General features: G+C 42.4%; 1 protein-coding gene across 1 annotated transcript in view; it reads right to left on the bottom strand.

The window, feature by feature from the left end:
- The window catches only part of DOCK1 (dedicator of cytokinesis 1), a 362706-nt gene that overhangs the window by 121375 nt on the left and 223954 nt on the right, over positions 1-17377 (bottom strand). Inside the window, exon 7 of the mRNA XM_008052893.2 lies at positions 1939-2017. Coding sequence (XP_008051084.1) covers positions 1939-2017 — 79 coding nt within the window. The remainder of the gene's footprint in view (positions 1-1938; positions 2018-17377) is intronic.

Here is a 17377-nt window from a genome sequence, read left to right on the forward strand (position 1 = left end):
AAAAAAAAAAAAAAGAAATGTGTGTTGAAGAAGAGTCTAGAAAGTGCCTGCTCTCAATGAAGGTTTGATAGGATTAAAAATCGCGAAATCGTTTTAGGAGGTCAACTTATCACTTTCCATCAAACATGAGATTCCCTCCAGCGTGGCCTGGAGATCAAGCTGTTCTTCTACTGCAAGGCATGTACTGAGATCGGGTATCAAATCCCTCACGTAGCACAGCTTGCTGTAGTGAAAAACTGCAAACAGCCTATAGGTCTTTAGTACAGGTATGGCTGAATAAATGTTGGGACGTTCATGATGTGAAATATGACAGAGCTGAAAAACATATCGCGTATGATCCAATTCATGCTGAAAGCCAAAAGAAAGCATGTACAGGCTCTTAAGAAAGGCTTTAGGTGAGAGGAAGGGTGTACAGCAATTAGTTAAATGTTACCCCTGCAGGGGAAATGAGAGTCAGCAAAGGGGCAGGAGGGAATGTTTTGTATTTTACCTGGTATACTGATTTTCAGTGCATACGTATTTTGCAATGAAAAAAGTATGTATTACTGTGACACATGGAAACAAGAATTGAGCAGAGAAAATGATAAAATCAAAATGATAAAAAGTAACATTTTAGATATACAGTATCTGACATGTTATTATATAATTATATTCTTCTTTTTTTTTTTTTTTTTCCTGAGTTGGAGTCTCACTTGGTTGCCCAGACTGGAGTGCAGTGGCCGCTCCTGGCCACCGCAGCCTCGACCTGCTGGGCTCCGGCGATCCTTCCGCCTCAGCCTTCCGAGTAGCCGGAATTACAGGCGCGCGCTACCACGCCCGGCTGATTTTTTGATTTATTGTAGAGATGAGGTCTCACTGTCCAGGCGGGTCTCGAACCCGCGGGCTCAGTCAATCCGCTCACCTCAGCCTCCCAAAGGCGTGGGATTACAGGCTGAGTCACCGAGCCCGGCTATAATTATATTCTATATTACCCAAACAACAGAAATTTAAAATGAAAAATTATAAAAGGAACAAAAGTAGCATAGTCACGTTAGAACTTAATCTAATATACTAAGTATCACACTTGCTCTACATTTTCTGGAGGCGATGCAAATGGGCAAGTAGACGGCTAACTTTGGTTATCTGGAAACACATTTCTGGGCCGGATCACCCACTGGGTGCACATAAATTCTTTAGGTTCCTCTCAGTGAACAATCTTGCCCAGAAAAGAAATATACTATTTGCATCTGATGCTTTTTTTTAACTTGTAAACTTTAATGCAATAAAGTAGGTAATAATAATGACAAATAAGATCATTATTAGTAGAAACACACATTCAGAGTATAATGGCACTAAGAGTCACAAATCCTAGATGCACAGTAAGAAATCTTACCAGGCAAAATCAGTCTCTGTATAGTGCATGTGTGCATGTATGGATATTTTTTCTCTCTGGTTCTCTCTCTCTCTCTCTCTCTCTCTCTCTTTCCCGGGGTCTGGGGAGTAGGGTCTTTGGCCTGGTAAAAGCCACTGCTGGTTCATAGCACAAGACTGCGAGAGAGTATCAGGAGAAAACAGTTCTAGAAGCAAGCTGGCTCAGTGATGCTCACCCACTTCTCCTCCTCTGATCTGTTCCTCTCCACATTAAGATGATGGTCTGAGACCATCTTGGCAGCCACACACACTGGGACATGGTGGCCTCCCTGCTCAGAGAGTCCTTCCTTGTCGGTCTGATTCAATAGTTTCTAAAGCAGCTCTATTTCTTTCCTTGCTAAATTGAGCAAATACCCTGAAGGCATAATTTTCACTCCTCAGGTTCCAATAGTACATATTATAAATTCCATTTCCACACCTCGGATGGGAGACCAATTAAGCTTAGAAATACTATAAGATACTGGTTCAAACCAGCTATTTGTTCAAACACGATTTTTCCACAAAGGTCGCAGCTACCTCTTCTCTTACCTGTAGCTCAAAGTTGGCTTGATCCAGAAATTTTTTGTTCAGCATATCTGCATACTGATTAATTGCTCTCAGGAAGACTCTGAAAGATCAAGAGAAAATTACATAATTACACACTTATGCTCTGGCACCTTGGTAGGTTTGGCATTTCAATTAGATACAATCCCAGACTGTCTGGAATGTGAACTCTCCAAGTCTTGTGCAAAGCTATGAGGTTTTGCCAATGAAAAAATCCACAGAATTATATGCAGATGTTATCCAAATTAATCAAGGAAATGATCACACACAGATCAAAAAAACAGCATCTGAAAGTAACATTTGAAAAGTATCACTAATAGATCTATTTAAAACAAAAAAAAGAAAAGGTACACATTAAATCCTTTCCTCAAGATGCAATGTCTTAATAAGTTATTCAATTTATCTTTGCTTAGCTGACTTTTTCAAGTTACCCCCATTGAAAGCACGCATAACATAAAAGCTCCCAGGCTTGAACAGTCGCCTGATGTCACTAGGCTTGGAAGTACTCACTATTTCAGTATCCGTTGTCCTACACTCCACATGCTAATTTTGATGACTGCTTGTTTAAAGAAAATTAAACACTCTAGAGTAGGTATGCAAGTAATCCGACAGGAATCCTAGCCGGAATTTTACTTCCTCGACTCACTGATAATGTACAATGTTAACATGCTACGATACCATGACTTTTAATTTTCTTTTTTTTTGAGTTGGAGTCTCACACTGTCACCCACACTGGAGTGCAGTGGCCGCTCCCGGCCACCGCAGCCTCGACCCACTGGGCTCCGGCGATCCTTCCGCCTCAGCCTTCCGAGTAGCCGGAATTACAGGCGCGCGCTACCACGCCTGGCTGATTTTTTGATTTATTGTAGAGATGAGGTCTCGCTGCCCAGGCGGGTCTCGAACCTGCGGGCTCAGGCCATCCACTCACCTCAGGCTCCCAAAGGCGCGGGATGACAGGCTGAGCCACCGAGCCCAGCTGACTTTTCATTTTCTACGATGAAATATATGATTTGGGCTGCCCTAAAGGACTCTAGAGTACTGTCCCTCATGTCTCTGTTCATTCAGTAGATTTGCTTTATAGCCCTGGAAAGGGCTTACAATACTAAAGCTTAGTCCAGCTACTTTTTAAACGGCCCAAACTTTCCCTTTGCACAATGGCAGGATGTAGGAGGAATTAGCATCAGGTTACAGATAATAAACTTAATTATACTTTCTGTATCTAGACAGCAGGACGCAGCCAGAGTAGAAGGGGAATCTAGGTTACTTACTAGTAGTAACTGCTCCTCTCTGACATTATCACTTCGGCCAAGCAGGCCAGAGAAGCTCCCCATGCCCTGGCCAGCCCAGAGTCACAAAAAGGCAGTGAGCCAGGGAGGAGGGAAGAAAGGATTCACCACCTGGGGTTTCAAGGAGGCCTCTATCACCACCTGGGGCCACGCCCTCCTGTCCACATCAGCCGTCACTGCAGATTATCTCACACACGCTGCATGCTGCTCTGAGACAGGGGATTCAGAGCCATCGTTTCATCAAGAAACCTATCAGCTGGATCTAGGCCCAAAACAGCTGTGATAAAGGGCTCGTGAGGAAGTTTGCTCCATTAGTCACTGAAGAAAACTGCAGATGGCGTTATCTGATTTCTTCCCCGGGCCCATTAAAAGACGAATTAGTGCTATTAAGTGGCTATTAATGGAGGGGCACGGGGACCGTGGCCTTGACCAGTAAGTAACCAAGAGCACAGGCTGGGCGGCAGTATTCATCAGTCACAGGGTTGCCAGATTTTGCAAATATAGGGCGCCCAGTTAAATTTGAAAAATAGCTCTTACTGCTGAATTCTGTAACTGATTGGGGGGGGAAAAGCTGAATACAGAACATTTAGGAAATCCTGACAAATTAATAGAGTAGCCAGGACAAAAGTCACAAAATTCAGGACATGCCTTGAACATGCAGGATGCCTGGTAACTCCAATCAGCCCACCAGTCTTGGGCTGAGGTCTGCCAGGTCACGTTCAGCCCCGATAAGCAGAGGAGGTGAACTAAAGAGAACACGGTCTCCTACCCACCTGACCCTTGGCAACTACGTTCAAATAGCACTGCATTCACCCCAGGAGTTAGTGGAATAGAATAACTTCCTGTCATTACAAGATGGGTTCTGATGATGTACAAGGATGCTGGGTTTATGACCCACATTTTTTTTCTTAATTTTTTCCTGCAGCTTCAGAATTCTCTAGAGTAGCCTTGGGTCCCTATGAGCTCTAAGAGGACACGCTCTCCAGCCCTCTGTGACAATAATGACAACCTTACTAGAATATGCATTTGTGGGTAAGGCACTGTGGCTTGTGCCTGTAATCCTAGTGCTTTGGGAGGTTGAGGCAGGAGGAGTTTGAGACCAGCCTGGGCAACATAGCGAGACTCTCTCTACAAAAGTAAAAAAATAAGCCAGGTGTGGTGGCACGTGTTTGTAGTCCCAGCTACTCGGGAGGCTGAGGTGAGAGGATCACTTGAGCCCAGGAGTTCGAGGCTGCGGTGAACTACGATTGTGCCACTGTACTCCAGCCTGGGCAACAGAGCAAGACCCTGTCTCTAAAAAATAAAAAATAAAATAAAAAGAGCACGCACTGTTATTACAGGGTAATTATTTTGCCTGAAGTTAGTGCCCAAACAGTTGCAATATGCTACTTCTAATTAAGCTCTGGAACAATTGCAGCTAGTTAAATAAAGTTGTTTCTCCAAATGACTTTTAAAAAATATGGCGGAACAAAAACTTTTTAAGGAACTGGCAACTGAGAAAGTACGGTGCTGAGAAACAGATTCCGTTATCTAGATTTGCTATAAATTTTTTAAAAAGCCAGAACAAAAAACAAGTGACATGGAATTCGAGTAGCTTGGGGCAAACTAAAGGAAGATCAAATGAAAAACATAATCAATGCAGTAAACAAAGATCAGATAAAATTCGGGCTCAATGCATCAAGGGCTGCATCACTTCCACAGAACCATCCAGCACACGCATAAATTATATCCTACCGCTCACACCTGGTAGGACTAAAAATATAGCTACGCCCCGAGTTCACCTGAAGATAAGTCAATTATTTAACTAGGCAAAAAGAAACATAGAGATTTACTTTTCGGTGAGAATATCTATTATCCACTGTAATTCGTAATTTATTTTTAATCTCCGTCAAACTAGGAAAAAGAAATAAAATCACATGAGAAGTGTTTGCATAACAATTTGCCTTAAGGTGTGGAGGAATATGAAAAAGCTAAGCCAAGCATTTAGACGGCAGGATGCCTCACCGGACTTAAACGGAGGGAGCAACGCAGCTCAAGAACATAGTTCTTTTTCTGGAAGGCAGATCTAGGGAGGGTGGACTGAGAACAGACTTGCCTCTCCATCGCTGATAACTCAGTCTGTGCTGGACATTGCTAGACTTAGGTTTGGAGATAGGGAAGTCCTCCTGATGGTAAACTGTGGGCATCTCAAAGGTAGTGGCTGTGTCTGTTTCACACAAGAGCCCTCGAGGCCAAGTCAGTATCTGGCACACTGTATAAAACTCATTAGGTAACTGATACAGGGATGAATAAGTGAGTGAGTGGATGGATAGATGGGTGGATGGATGGATGGATGCATGCGTGCATGGATGGACTGATGGATTAGCTGGGCCAGAAGATCAGGCTCTGATCCAAACCAGAAGGCTAGAATATTTCGTCGCTTCTAGCTCTCCCTGGAGTCCTCGCATTGTGAAAGTTTTCTATGGTGGGCTTCATCTCTTTCTAGGTGCTTGTTATCCAAAATTCTCATTAGGCATTTTTCATCTATGGCTGGGCATCATGCCTTCATTCTCTTATCCTGCAGAGCTTATTCCCTTCATCCTCCTTGCCACTGTGCATATCATGAAATGCTCTGATCTTAGAAACCGTTAGTTTATTACTTAACGGAGCCCTCTGAGCTTGCTCCGCTGGAGAGGTAGAAGGTACCCTCTGGGAATTAGAGTTCCTCTTTCTTCTCTCTATTCAACATTGTGGTGTGTGCCCATCAGGACACAACGAACAAGAGGCACGCCTAATGAAGGAGACAGGAGGAAGAGGCTGTGAGGGTCAGTGGAAGGAGACCGACCACAAAAGTCAGGGACTTGCGGGCACAGAACAACCGTCCTATGAATCAAACAACTCATGTCTTATTCTGAGTCAGGAGAATTAAATAATTTCTGGAAAAAAAAAAAATCAAACTAGTGGTATGAGAATTAAATGCTTTTATGGATGCTGTCCCAAATGGTCAAAATAATTAAGCAAAAGAACAAGCCTGAATTTAATAGGGCTCTTTTCAATTATTTTTAATCTATGAAAGGATTTACTTATCATCTAAAATTTTAGGAGCTAAAACCAAATGCAAATAAATAATGCCGAAAGAATCCCTGGTAAATTATGTCATTCTAAAAAGATTCAAAGAACCATAAGGTCTGGAAGCCTATATACACTTTATTTATTTATTTATTTTTAGATTGGAAAACATAGTTTATTTAGAAAGTAAATTTGAGAGGGAAAGAGAGAGAGAGACAGAGGATTCACCTTCCCAAGGGAGGGGAGGAGACCAAAGTTAGGAAACATGGCGAAAGCCATAGCTCCAAGAGCACATGGCCACACCAGAGTCTAGTAAGATAATGGCCACATTTTATTTTTAATGGCCCCATGGAACCAAACATCATCTCCCTCTTATTGGTCACTGATTCCTGCCTCCAGAGAGTATTATCTTCATCAAACCTGTCATAACATTACCCATTTTAAAAAATTGAGGCCAAGGGGAAATGGAGATAGTTTATTCCCAAGGCATAACTATTAAAAAAAAAAAAAATCAACCACAAAAACAACAGGAAATTTTCCTGACTTCCTTCTCTGCTATCCTGGAATTTAACCTCGTGAGCTCCTACTGGAAACAAAATACTGTTAATTCCTGACAGTGTCAAATACTAGTCTACATATAGACACATTGGGTACAATTAAAGTCTTAATTCAATTATGTCTATCTATCTATAGCTTTCTGTCCATGTAAACATGAAGCACCATGATCTATAGAATGTTACACAACACCACAAATAAATGATAACTATGTGAGGCGACAGATATGCTAATTATTAGGTTGGTGCAAAGGTAATTGTGGTTCTTGCATTGTTGAAATTTGCCGTTTGCCAGTGGAAAACTTCTTAAATGTGGTTATGTTATACATCATTTTAATACACATTTCTCATTTTATGATTTTTTGGTAACCACATTACTTGCTGTTTATTTTATATTTATTTTAGACTATGGAAATGATGTCGGACAAAAAAGCAAATTCGAGCGATTTTCTTATTCAAGTTCAAAATGGTTCATAAAGCAGCACAGACAACTCACAACATCAACAACCCATTTGGCCCAGGAACTGCTAACGAATGCACAATGCAGTGGCAGTTCAAAACGTCTGGCGAAGGAGACGAGAGCCTTGAAATGAGGAGCATAGTGGCCAGCCATTGGAAACTGACAACAACCAATTGAGAGCAATCATCGAAGCCGGTCCTCTTTTTCTTTTAAACTAATTTTTAAATTTTACTTTAAAGATGTGGGGTACAATTCAGGATTAGGTATACAAGTGGTCAACGTACAGGTAAAGTGTGGGGCTCTCTTTGGTTCCCATTTTGCCTGGTTCGAGATCAGGTACCCTAATTGATGGTGTGTGTTCCCCAGCCCCACTCCGGCAGTATCCCACTACTGCCAATCCCTTTCTTATAGTATTACGATAATCGTTCAAGGTCCACTTATGAGTGAGAACATAGGGTACTCTGTTCTTTGTTTCTGTGATAGATCACCGAGTATGATCGACTCCAAATCCATCCAAGTTCTGCAAAGTCCATATGTTTGTCCTACTTTATGGCCGTGTAATATTTCATTGTGTATACGTATCACATATTTTTAATTCAGTTCAGTTTCGATGGGCAGCATAGTTGGTTCCAAGTTTTTGCTATTGCACATTGTAATAAACGTGTGTGTGTGTGTAGAATGCTTTGAGTTTCTCCAGGTATATTCCCAGTAAGGGGATTGCTGGGTCATATGGAAGATTAATGTCTAGTTCTTTTAGAAATCGCCACACTGCTTTCCAAAGAAGATGTACTAGTTTGCGTTCCCACCAGCAGTGGAGAAGTGTTCCTTGCTCTCCATGTCCTTGCCAGCATCTGTTGTTGTTTGTTTTATTAATGATGCCATTCTTGCTGGGTTAGATTGTATCTCTGTGATTTTGATTTATATTTCTCTGATGGTTAGTGAGGTGGAACACCTTTTCATGTGTCTATTAACGGCCCGTATATCTTCTTTTGAGAAGTGTCTATTCATGTTTTTTGCCCACTTTTTAAGGGACTGTTTTTTTTTTCCTTTTGGCATGCTTGTGTTCCTTGTAGATCTGGAATGTTAGGCCTTTGTCAGACATACAGTTGGCAAATATATTTTCCTATTCTGTAGGCTGTCTCCCCACTCTCGTTTCTTTTGCTTTGCAGAGCTATTCAGTTTGATGAGGTCCCACTTGTCTATCTTATCTCTTATGGCAAGGGTACTTGGGGTTTTGATCAGGAATTGGCTGCCAGTTCCAATTTCCGTAAGGGTTTCTCTTGCATTTTCTAAGGTTCTTATAGTTTGTGGTTTTACATTTAGATCTTTGATCCATTTAGAGTTGACTTTTGTGTGTAGTGATAGGTAGGGGATGTGTTTCAACCTTCTGCATGTGGTCAGCCAGTTTTCCTAGCACCATTTACTGAATAGGTTCTCCTCTCCCCAGTGGTTGTTGGTGGAGGTTTTGTTGAAAATGAGTTGGCTGAGAAATTGAGGGTTTGCTTCTGGAATCTCTGCTCTGTTCCATTGGTCCATATGTCTATACTTGTACCAGTATCAGGCTATTTTGAATACTGTAGCCTTATAATGAAGTTTAAAGTCTGGAAATGGGATACCTCCTACTTTGTTTCTTTTGCTAAGGATGGTTTTGGCTATGTGTGGTCGTTTATGTTTCCATATGAATTTCTGTATTGTCATTTCCAGGTCTGAGAAGAATGATGTTGGTAATTTAATAGGTATTGAGTTGAAGTTGTAGACTGCCTTTGGTAGAATGTGCATCTTAACAATGTTGATTCTTCCTATCCATGAGCATGGGACATTTTTCCATTTGTTTGTGTCTCCATGGATTTCTTTAAGCAGTGTTTTGTAGTTTTCATTGTAAAGACCTTTCACTTCTCTGGTTAGAAAGATGCTGAGGTGTTTCATTTTTTTGTGGCTATTGTAAAGCCAATCCTCTTACAACGACACGAGAAGCTGCTGAAGAACTCAATGTTGACCATTCTATGGTCTTTTGGCACTTGAAGCAAATTGGAAAGATGAAAAAACTCCAGAAGTGGGTGCCTCATGAGCTGATCTAAAATTTAAAAAAACATCTTTTCAAAGTATTGTCTTCTCTTATTCTACGCATCAACATCGAACTATTTCTCTATCAGATTATGATGTGTAACGGAAAGCAGTTTGTATATGACAACTGGTAATGACCAGCTAAGTGACTGGACAGAAAAGAAACTCCAAAGCATTTCCCAAAGCCAAACTTGCACCAAAAAAGGTCCTGCTCACTGTTTGGTGATCTGTTGTTTTCTGATCCACTACAGCTTTCTGAATCCCAGTGGGACTATTACACCTGAGAATTTTGCTCAGCAGATTCATGAGATGCACCAAAAACTGCTGCTGGCACTAGTCAACAGATACGGCCCGATTCTTCTCCATGACAACACCTGGTCACATGTTGCAAAACCAACGCTTCAAAAGTTGAGTGAATTAGGCTACGGGGTTTTGCCTCATCGACTATATTGACCTGACCTCTCGCCAAGTGACTGCCACTTCTTCAAGAATCTTGACAGCTTTCTGCAGGGACAATACTTCCACAATCAGCAGGATGCAGAAAATGCTCTCCAAGAGTTTGTCGAATCCTGAAAGCACAGATTTTTACACTACAGGAATAAACAAACTATCTCTTGTTGGCAAAATTACGTTGATTGTAATGGCTCCCATATCGATGAATAAAGATGCATCTGAGTCTCGTTATAATGAATTAAAATGTGTATTAAAATGTGTCAGGGGCAGCCACTTTGGGTCCCCTCCCCCTGTGGGAGCTTTTCTGTCCTCTCAATAAATCCTGCTTTAAAAAAAAAATGTGTCAGAACATCACATTATACACCATAAATACAAACTATTATTATTTGTCAATTAAAAATACATTTTAACATGTTAAAACAAACAAAAAGAGTTGCTCACATTTTTTGTGAGTCTCATATTTCCCACCCACCAATGAAAGCACTAAACCATAGTGCCTCTAAGTTCCCTGGAACTTTTGAATCTACAGGTTTAGTTTTTAACTCTGAGATTAAAGGTAAAAAAGAGACAGTACGACCAGACTCAGTGGCTCAGCCTGCAATCCCAGCACTTTGGGAGGCCGAGGCGAGCGGATTGCCTGAGACTGCGGGTTCAAGACCAGCCTGGGCAACTTGGTGAGATCTTGTCTCCACAATAAATCAAAAATTAGCTGGGCGTAGTAGCACATGCCTGTAGTTCCAGCTACTTGGAAGGCTGAGGCAGAAGGATTACTGGAGCCCAGCAGGTTGACGCTGGGGTGGCCGTAAGTGTGCCACTGCACTCCAACCTGGGCGACGGAGTGAGACTCCAACTCAAAAAAAAAAAAAAAGAAAAAGAAAAAAAGACATCACGGCATGATACAAAGTTACTTGAACACTATAGTCTCCACTACACTTTACAAAATGTTTAGTCCCATTTAGTCAAAGCCCCATGAATTCTAGACCTTTTCACGTTTTGGGACACGGCTGTGGTCGGACGAGGCTCGGACACCACAGAGGTTCCAACCTCGCAACCACGGGAAGTTTCTGGAGGCGGTCCCACCAGTCTTGCCTCTGTCCTTGGACAAAAAGAGCCAGTGGCTGCCTCGTGGGCTCTGACAGGAGCCTTCAGGGAAAAGCTGCCTGTTGGAAAGCCATGTGCGAGCAATAAAGTAGCACAGTTCTAAATAATTATGTGTTAATTGAGTAGAGGGGAACTTAGCAAGTGCAAAGTAATCAGGAACCAATTTAACTATTCCAAGCTCCTGGCACAATGACAGGCCCTAAAATGACTTTATTATGATAGGGCCTCAGGCTCCTGTAGCATCCCTGTCACCCAGTGTTTGCTGCCAATAAAACTTGAAGATGAGGTGCCTCGTTACTACAGAGGGAAAATGCGGAGGAAGGCATTGAACTTCCAGGGAATTACAAAGCCCATTTCTCAAATGGTGAAGCTGTAGGGTTTTTAAAAATTCCTTCCCTAAACATACTTTAAGTTACATCATTAGCTTGTACAGTTCAATATGGGGGCATTTAAATACCTCTGGCATTAAAACAAGCCGCTCTGGGGAGGGGGAATGCATCTTTTAACAAAACATTTTGCCCAAAATGGGTGGAAAAAAGGAAACAAATTAAAAGTGACAGATGCCATCCCTGCAGAACAATGAGTCAAGTAATAGTAGCTGGAAATTTGCCTTAAATTCATTTCTGCATAATTCAGGGATGCTTGCAAGAGGCAATTTAAGGTGAAGTGATAAAAGAGATGCAGAGAATGTCACTTCAATTAAATGGAAAGGAGAGATAATGATGCTTTATTTCGGCTGATCAGTCTGCTAGCACATTCCCACACTTGGCTTTAGTCAAGGTAGTGACTAAATAGGGTCAGTGACTTTCTATCTTGGGACTCTGACAGGGACATGAAAATCACATGTGCAGAAAGAAGTGACTTCTTAAGAAAGACCCCAAATTTAGGAAGGGAGAAGGAACACACGGAGCTGCGGGCCTGGGTGGGATCGGTCTCAAGTCTTTGGGATCTGGGAAATAACGGGAACACCAATGTCCCTGGAACACTCTGGAAATGAGAAGAAAGAGTCATCTGGAGCCAGACTGGAAGAGTTCAGAAATGCCAGGCAATGGAGTCTGCCTCTCTGCTCGTGGGCAGCAGGGCTGGGGAGGAGGGTGGGAAGGTTGTGAAGTAGGGAAGGAACACCTGTGGCCAGGAACAAGCACACCAAAAGAGTTTATTGGCATTATTTCCTGCCTCTGCTAGAGCAAGCTTCTCTTCTCCAAGACTTCCTAATTTCTATTTCAGATCAATAAAGGCTTAACCATCCATCAGATTCTTAACTAAAACCCAAACTGCCCTGGACCCTTCTGCTGGTCAGCTGCAGTGGACACAGGCTTGGACTGTGATGCCAACAGGAATACAGAGGATCCCCTGGTTCGTCTGTTCCAGATGTAGGTGGTATCATCCCCACTGTGGGGTCTCCATGAGCAGAGATTGCTGGGCCCTCAGTCACCAGTCTGGTTCCTGCTAGACAAAGTGGCAAGCTGGATTCATATCATCCCAGGTTTCCTCCAAAACAAGATTCCTGGGCAAGGAATCATCATAGGGCAAAGGTGAAATCTTGAAAGTGGCCAGCATCCAACCACTCCTGTTTTCTCTCCTGCAAGACCACCCCAGTTCCTGCTGCATGGCTGTTACGCACACAGAGAGCACCGCCTATGTTCCAGTCCCTGTCAATGCTTTTATAGAAACCATGTTATTTGATGCTTACAAGTCTTGTGGCGTACAAATCACCCAATATTTTACAAATGAAACTAGGCTCAGAGTAGGCAAAAGCTCCTATTCCCGGAAGGGCAGAGCGGATCTGAACCAAGGTCAAGCTCCTATCTCGATGTCACGCTGCCTTCCTTAGAAAGCACAGTCAAAAGCAGGGCATGGTGGCATGCACTTGTAGTTCCAGCTGAGATGGAAGGATTGCCTGGGGCCAGCAGGTTGAGGCTGCGGTGGCCGTGAGTGTGCAACTGCACTCCTGCCTGACCAAAAGAGTGAGATTCCGACTCCAAAAAAAAAGAAAGCGCAATCAGTGGGGTCAGCACAACTCAAAGGAATTTCTGCAATTGCTTTGCTTTTACACGGTATTAAGGATAATTTCCAACATATACAATATAAAAGCAGGCAGCATGAGAGACCCAAGCACCCTTCACTTGGCTTTAACGATGATCACCATCTGCTTGTGGTTGTTCCCTCCCTACCCCATTACTTACATCCTCCCATACGATTATTTTTTTTAATAGACTTTATTTTTCAGAGCAGTTTTAGCTCCCGGCAAAACTGAGTGGAAAGTCCAGGATCTTGTATAATCCCTTGTCCCCCACGTGTCCAGCTCCCCCATTCCCAACGTCCCCTCACCAGAGCGGTGCATTAGTTACAACTGATGACCCTGCACTGACACCCAAACATCAACGATCACCCAGAGTTTAGTGTACATCAGGGTTCACTCTTGGTGGCATACCTTCTATGGGTTTGGACCAATGTATAATGAAATGTATCCACCACTGTAGAATCATGGAAAGTACTTTCACAGCCCTAAAAACTCCTCTGTGTCCCATCTATTCATTCTTGACCGTACAATCACTGATCTTTTTATGGTCTCCATCGTTTGGTATTTTCCAGAATGTCTGATAGTTAAAATCACATAATACGTAGACTTTCAGATTAGTCCAGATTATTTTTACGTTCGCCAAGTTAAGTTTTTTTCAGGTTAAGACCTTTAAAGTTTAATCTACTTTGCAGCCAAGACTCGAAAGACTCATTTCACAGAAAGCACCTGCCTCACACGATTTACGGGTCATTCCTGGTACCCGCCTGGGCAGGCATCGGAGTACATACCGCTGTGTATTTCTAGTTAATGCTCAAAAGGCATCTCTGCCACTTATGAGCTATGTGACTCTGACACGCAGGGTCTTCTTGGTCTTTTCATACACAAAATGGGCTATTAACATGAACTACTCTAGGTACTGAGTAAGAGTAAAAAATACAGTATGTCTTTTGGTGACTGGCTTATTTTGCTTAGCATAATACACTCAAGGTTCATCCATACTGCAGCATGTGTCAGGATTTCCTTTCTTGTTCAGGCTGAAGAATATTCTATTGTAGGGATGTATCACACTGTGTATGCCCTTTCATCTGCTGATGGACACTTGAGCTGCTTCTACCTTTCGGCTATTGTGAATAATGTTGCTATGATTATAAATGTACAGATATTTCTTCAAGTCCCTGCTTTCGCTCATTTTTGTTATCTACTGAGAAATAAAAATAAAAATCTAAGCCCCCCAATCAAGGGAATGGACCCTCTCTTGGCCAAGAGAACCCCAGAGAAACCTTAAAAAGCCAGTCTGGCCAGGATGAGATGGGATGTTGTCAGATATGCTTCAGCACGCCTCTTCCGTATTAACTTTCAACCAGAACTTTTTTCTAAGGAATAAGCAGAAACCAGCTCTAGAAAACAAGAAACTGATGGCTCACTCCTTTGCTACCTTTAGCGAACCATCTGACACCCGGACCAGACTCCTCTTTCCTCTTTGCAGTTTTGACCTGACAGTTCACCAGTTTGACAATGCAACCCTTCCTGATAAGGGACCCCTGACCATGGAGTGGTTCTGGCTGTTCTAGGAAGAATGCACAGTGAGGGCTTTTGTGTCTTCTGTTTCACCTTTTGACATCAGAGGGCCAAAAACTCCACCTTCGGATCTTATTAATGCCACTGTTTGTTGAGCATGCAACCCCATGAAGAGGCAGGAAGCCCAGTAGCACATGCACATGTTTCTCCCTTCATAAATATCCATGATTCCTCTTATAGCTTATTGAATATGTATACTTAACTAACCCCGTCAGCAGAAATTCCTGTCTCCGTTCTCCCTCCTTCGAAGTGCTTGCTCTTGGTAGAAGCTGGAGTCTATGTTTCCCAGCCTGCAGAATGGCCAGGCTACAAGCTGCAACACTTTATGAGAAATCAAGCTCTCTCTTCCAAATTTATGAATCTTGGATTCTTCATTTGATAATACCTAGAAGTGGAATTGCCAGACCATACAGCAATTCAATTTTTAAATATTTCAGGAACTACCATACTATTTTCCATAGTGGATGCACCATGTCACATTTCTAGCAACAGTGTTCAAGGGTTTCAATTTCTCCACACTCTCATCAATACTTGTTATTTTCTCTCTCTCTCTTTTTTTTTTTTTGATGTAGCCATCCTAATGGGTATGAGGTGGTATAAATAAAGTTAGAACATATCCAAACCCATTCATTTAGGGATTGTCCATGGCTATTTTCCCATTCGATCAGCAGTGCTGAGTAGGTGTGCCTGTGTTGGGCCTTTAAAGAAAATTTTGTCAATCCGTGAAAAGTTGTGATTCAATTCTAATCGTCATTTATGCAAATTTTGAAGAGATAGTCACTTATTTTTTTGGGGGGGATAGGGAGTGAGTGAGCTTAAACTTGCTTTTTAGGTCACCAGAAAATAATACTTGTTGATCAAAAAGACCTAAAAAAGACTCCTCCAAAGCTTAGAGCAGGTAACTCCTTTCTTTGAGTCCTAAGGCAGAATCATCGAGTGTTGGGATAAGCCAGTTTGGAAACTAAGGTAAGCCGGTTTTCCTCTGCTTGCACCTCCAGGACACCAGGCATGTCTTCACTGACAGTCTCATTTCAGGATTATGTTTTAAAGGTCACAAAGTCACTCACCCTCCACCCCCTACTACTTCTTCCTTCTCATCTACCTGTGCCTCCCCCACCCTGCCTGGTTCACACAGTTCAACTTCACAAAATAAGTGGCGATAAATTTAGGGCACGTTGGATAATATGGAAGAGGTCGCCAAGAAAAACGCATCAGAAATGTCCATCAGCCAACACTAGGAAGGGAGGGCAAAGCCTGGCTCTAAGAGTACATCGTGGCAAATAAAGAAGGGTCCTGGATCCAGAAACCCTGCAACAGTACCCCTTCCATCAAGTCTTCTTCCTCTTCTCCCAGGCTCCTCCTGTTATCCCTGCGATCACTAATGGCCTAGTCAAGAACAATCATGGATGGATCTGTCACGGGCAGGGGATGTAGGTGTGACCACGACCCTTTCTTCAGGCATAGGCAAAGATGGCCCTGGATGATTTGCTTGCCTGGATGTCAGAGAGCGCATCCTTGTCTGTCACTGGAGTTATTTTCCAAGTTCCAGATATGTAGGAATGGGGACTGGAGGGTGAGAACAAGAGGGTTAGGGTTTCTGTTTGAGGTGACGAAACATTTTAAAATAAATAGTAATGACGATTGAACAACATTGGGTATGAAATTAATGCCACTGATGTAAACTTATAACTGGATAAAATGGCAAATTTTATGGTATATACATTTCACCACCGTAAAAAGAAAGAAAGAAAAAAAAAACGAAAAGGAAACAGGACATTTTCCAGAAACTGCAGAAGCTCATGATTTTTTCTGTCTATTTCTCTACCATCAGTGTGACTCAGTTCCCTGATTAACAAAACAAAACAAAACAAAACCAGGAATAAGAAACTCTAACCTTTATTCCCCAAAGAACCAGGCTGCTCAGATCTGTCTGGGAGTAGGTGAGGCATTAATAAATAATAGCATAAACAAAGATACATACAGAAACCTAATAATGAAAGCCATAACACCCAGAGAGTCCCTAGCGTGTCTCTCAACACTGAACACCACAGGACAGTGGGCACCTGCATGACATGACCCCTGATATGCTATGATTCACAGAGAGCCCAGCTGTGCTGAATTTTTACTCCTCACAGCACACAGAATATATTCTTACAAAATATAGTATTAATGAATCCACCTAGTGAGCCCCGAATAAAATTAAGTGGTCAGAGGTTCTGAATGAACTATAAGATTCAAGGCAGAAATGCTTAAGAGAAAATAGGATAGTTACAAAGGAGAACATTTATTTCAAGTGATTTCATGCTCAGAATTCTACCAGCTCTGCTTAGAATTCATCCCGGTTCACTTTCAGGACTTGCCACGGGCGGGTTAATCATTTGGCACACTAACATAATTTGTTTGAGGCTCCTTTGCCACAGGCCAAAAATGGAGACAAAGGTTTTTTTTTTGCCCACTTAAGGGTCTGGATGCTTCAGAATGTCCTGGGAGCAGCTACCTGGCAATTGGTGACATATCCCAATCATCAAGTGTTGGGAGAAGCCAGTTTGGAAACCAAGGTAGGCAGGTGCTAGGCAACTTCTCCCCACTCTTAGTTTCTCTCTCACTCTGATCTGGTGGTCTCTCCGTGTGACATACCGCTTTGGAGAGGAGCTAGGGGAAACACACAAAGAGGGAGAGAAGTAGAAAGAGCCGGAGCCATGAAGTCATGCTGATCTGTGGCCGATTCACGTCCTGTCACCTCCAGACTGTGTAACCTTCCTCAAGTTAATTAACAGCTCTGAATTTAAGTCTTGTGTTTTTTGTTTTTGTTTTTTTTAAATCAAGCCTTGGGAGAGGGAAATTAGAAGAATCAGAG

This window comes from Carlito syrichta, unplaced genomic scaffold (genome assembly GCF_000164805.1).
Source record: "Carlito syrichta isolate Samal-C Ts95f unplaced genomic scaffold, Tarsius_syrichta-2.0.1 Scaffold72250, whole genome shotgun sequence".
NCBI lineage: Eukaryota > Metazoa > Chordata > Mammalia > Primates > Tarsiidae > Carlito > Carlito syrichta.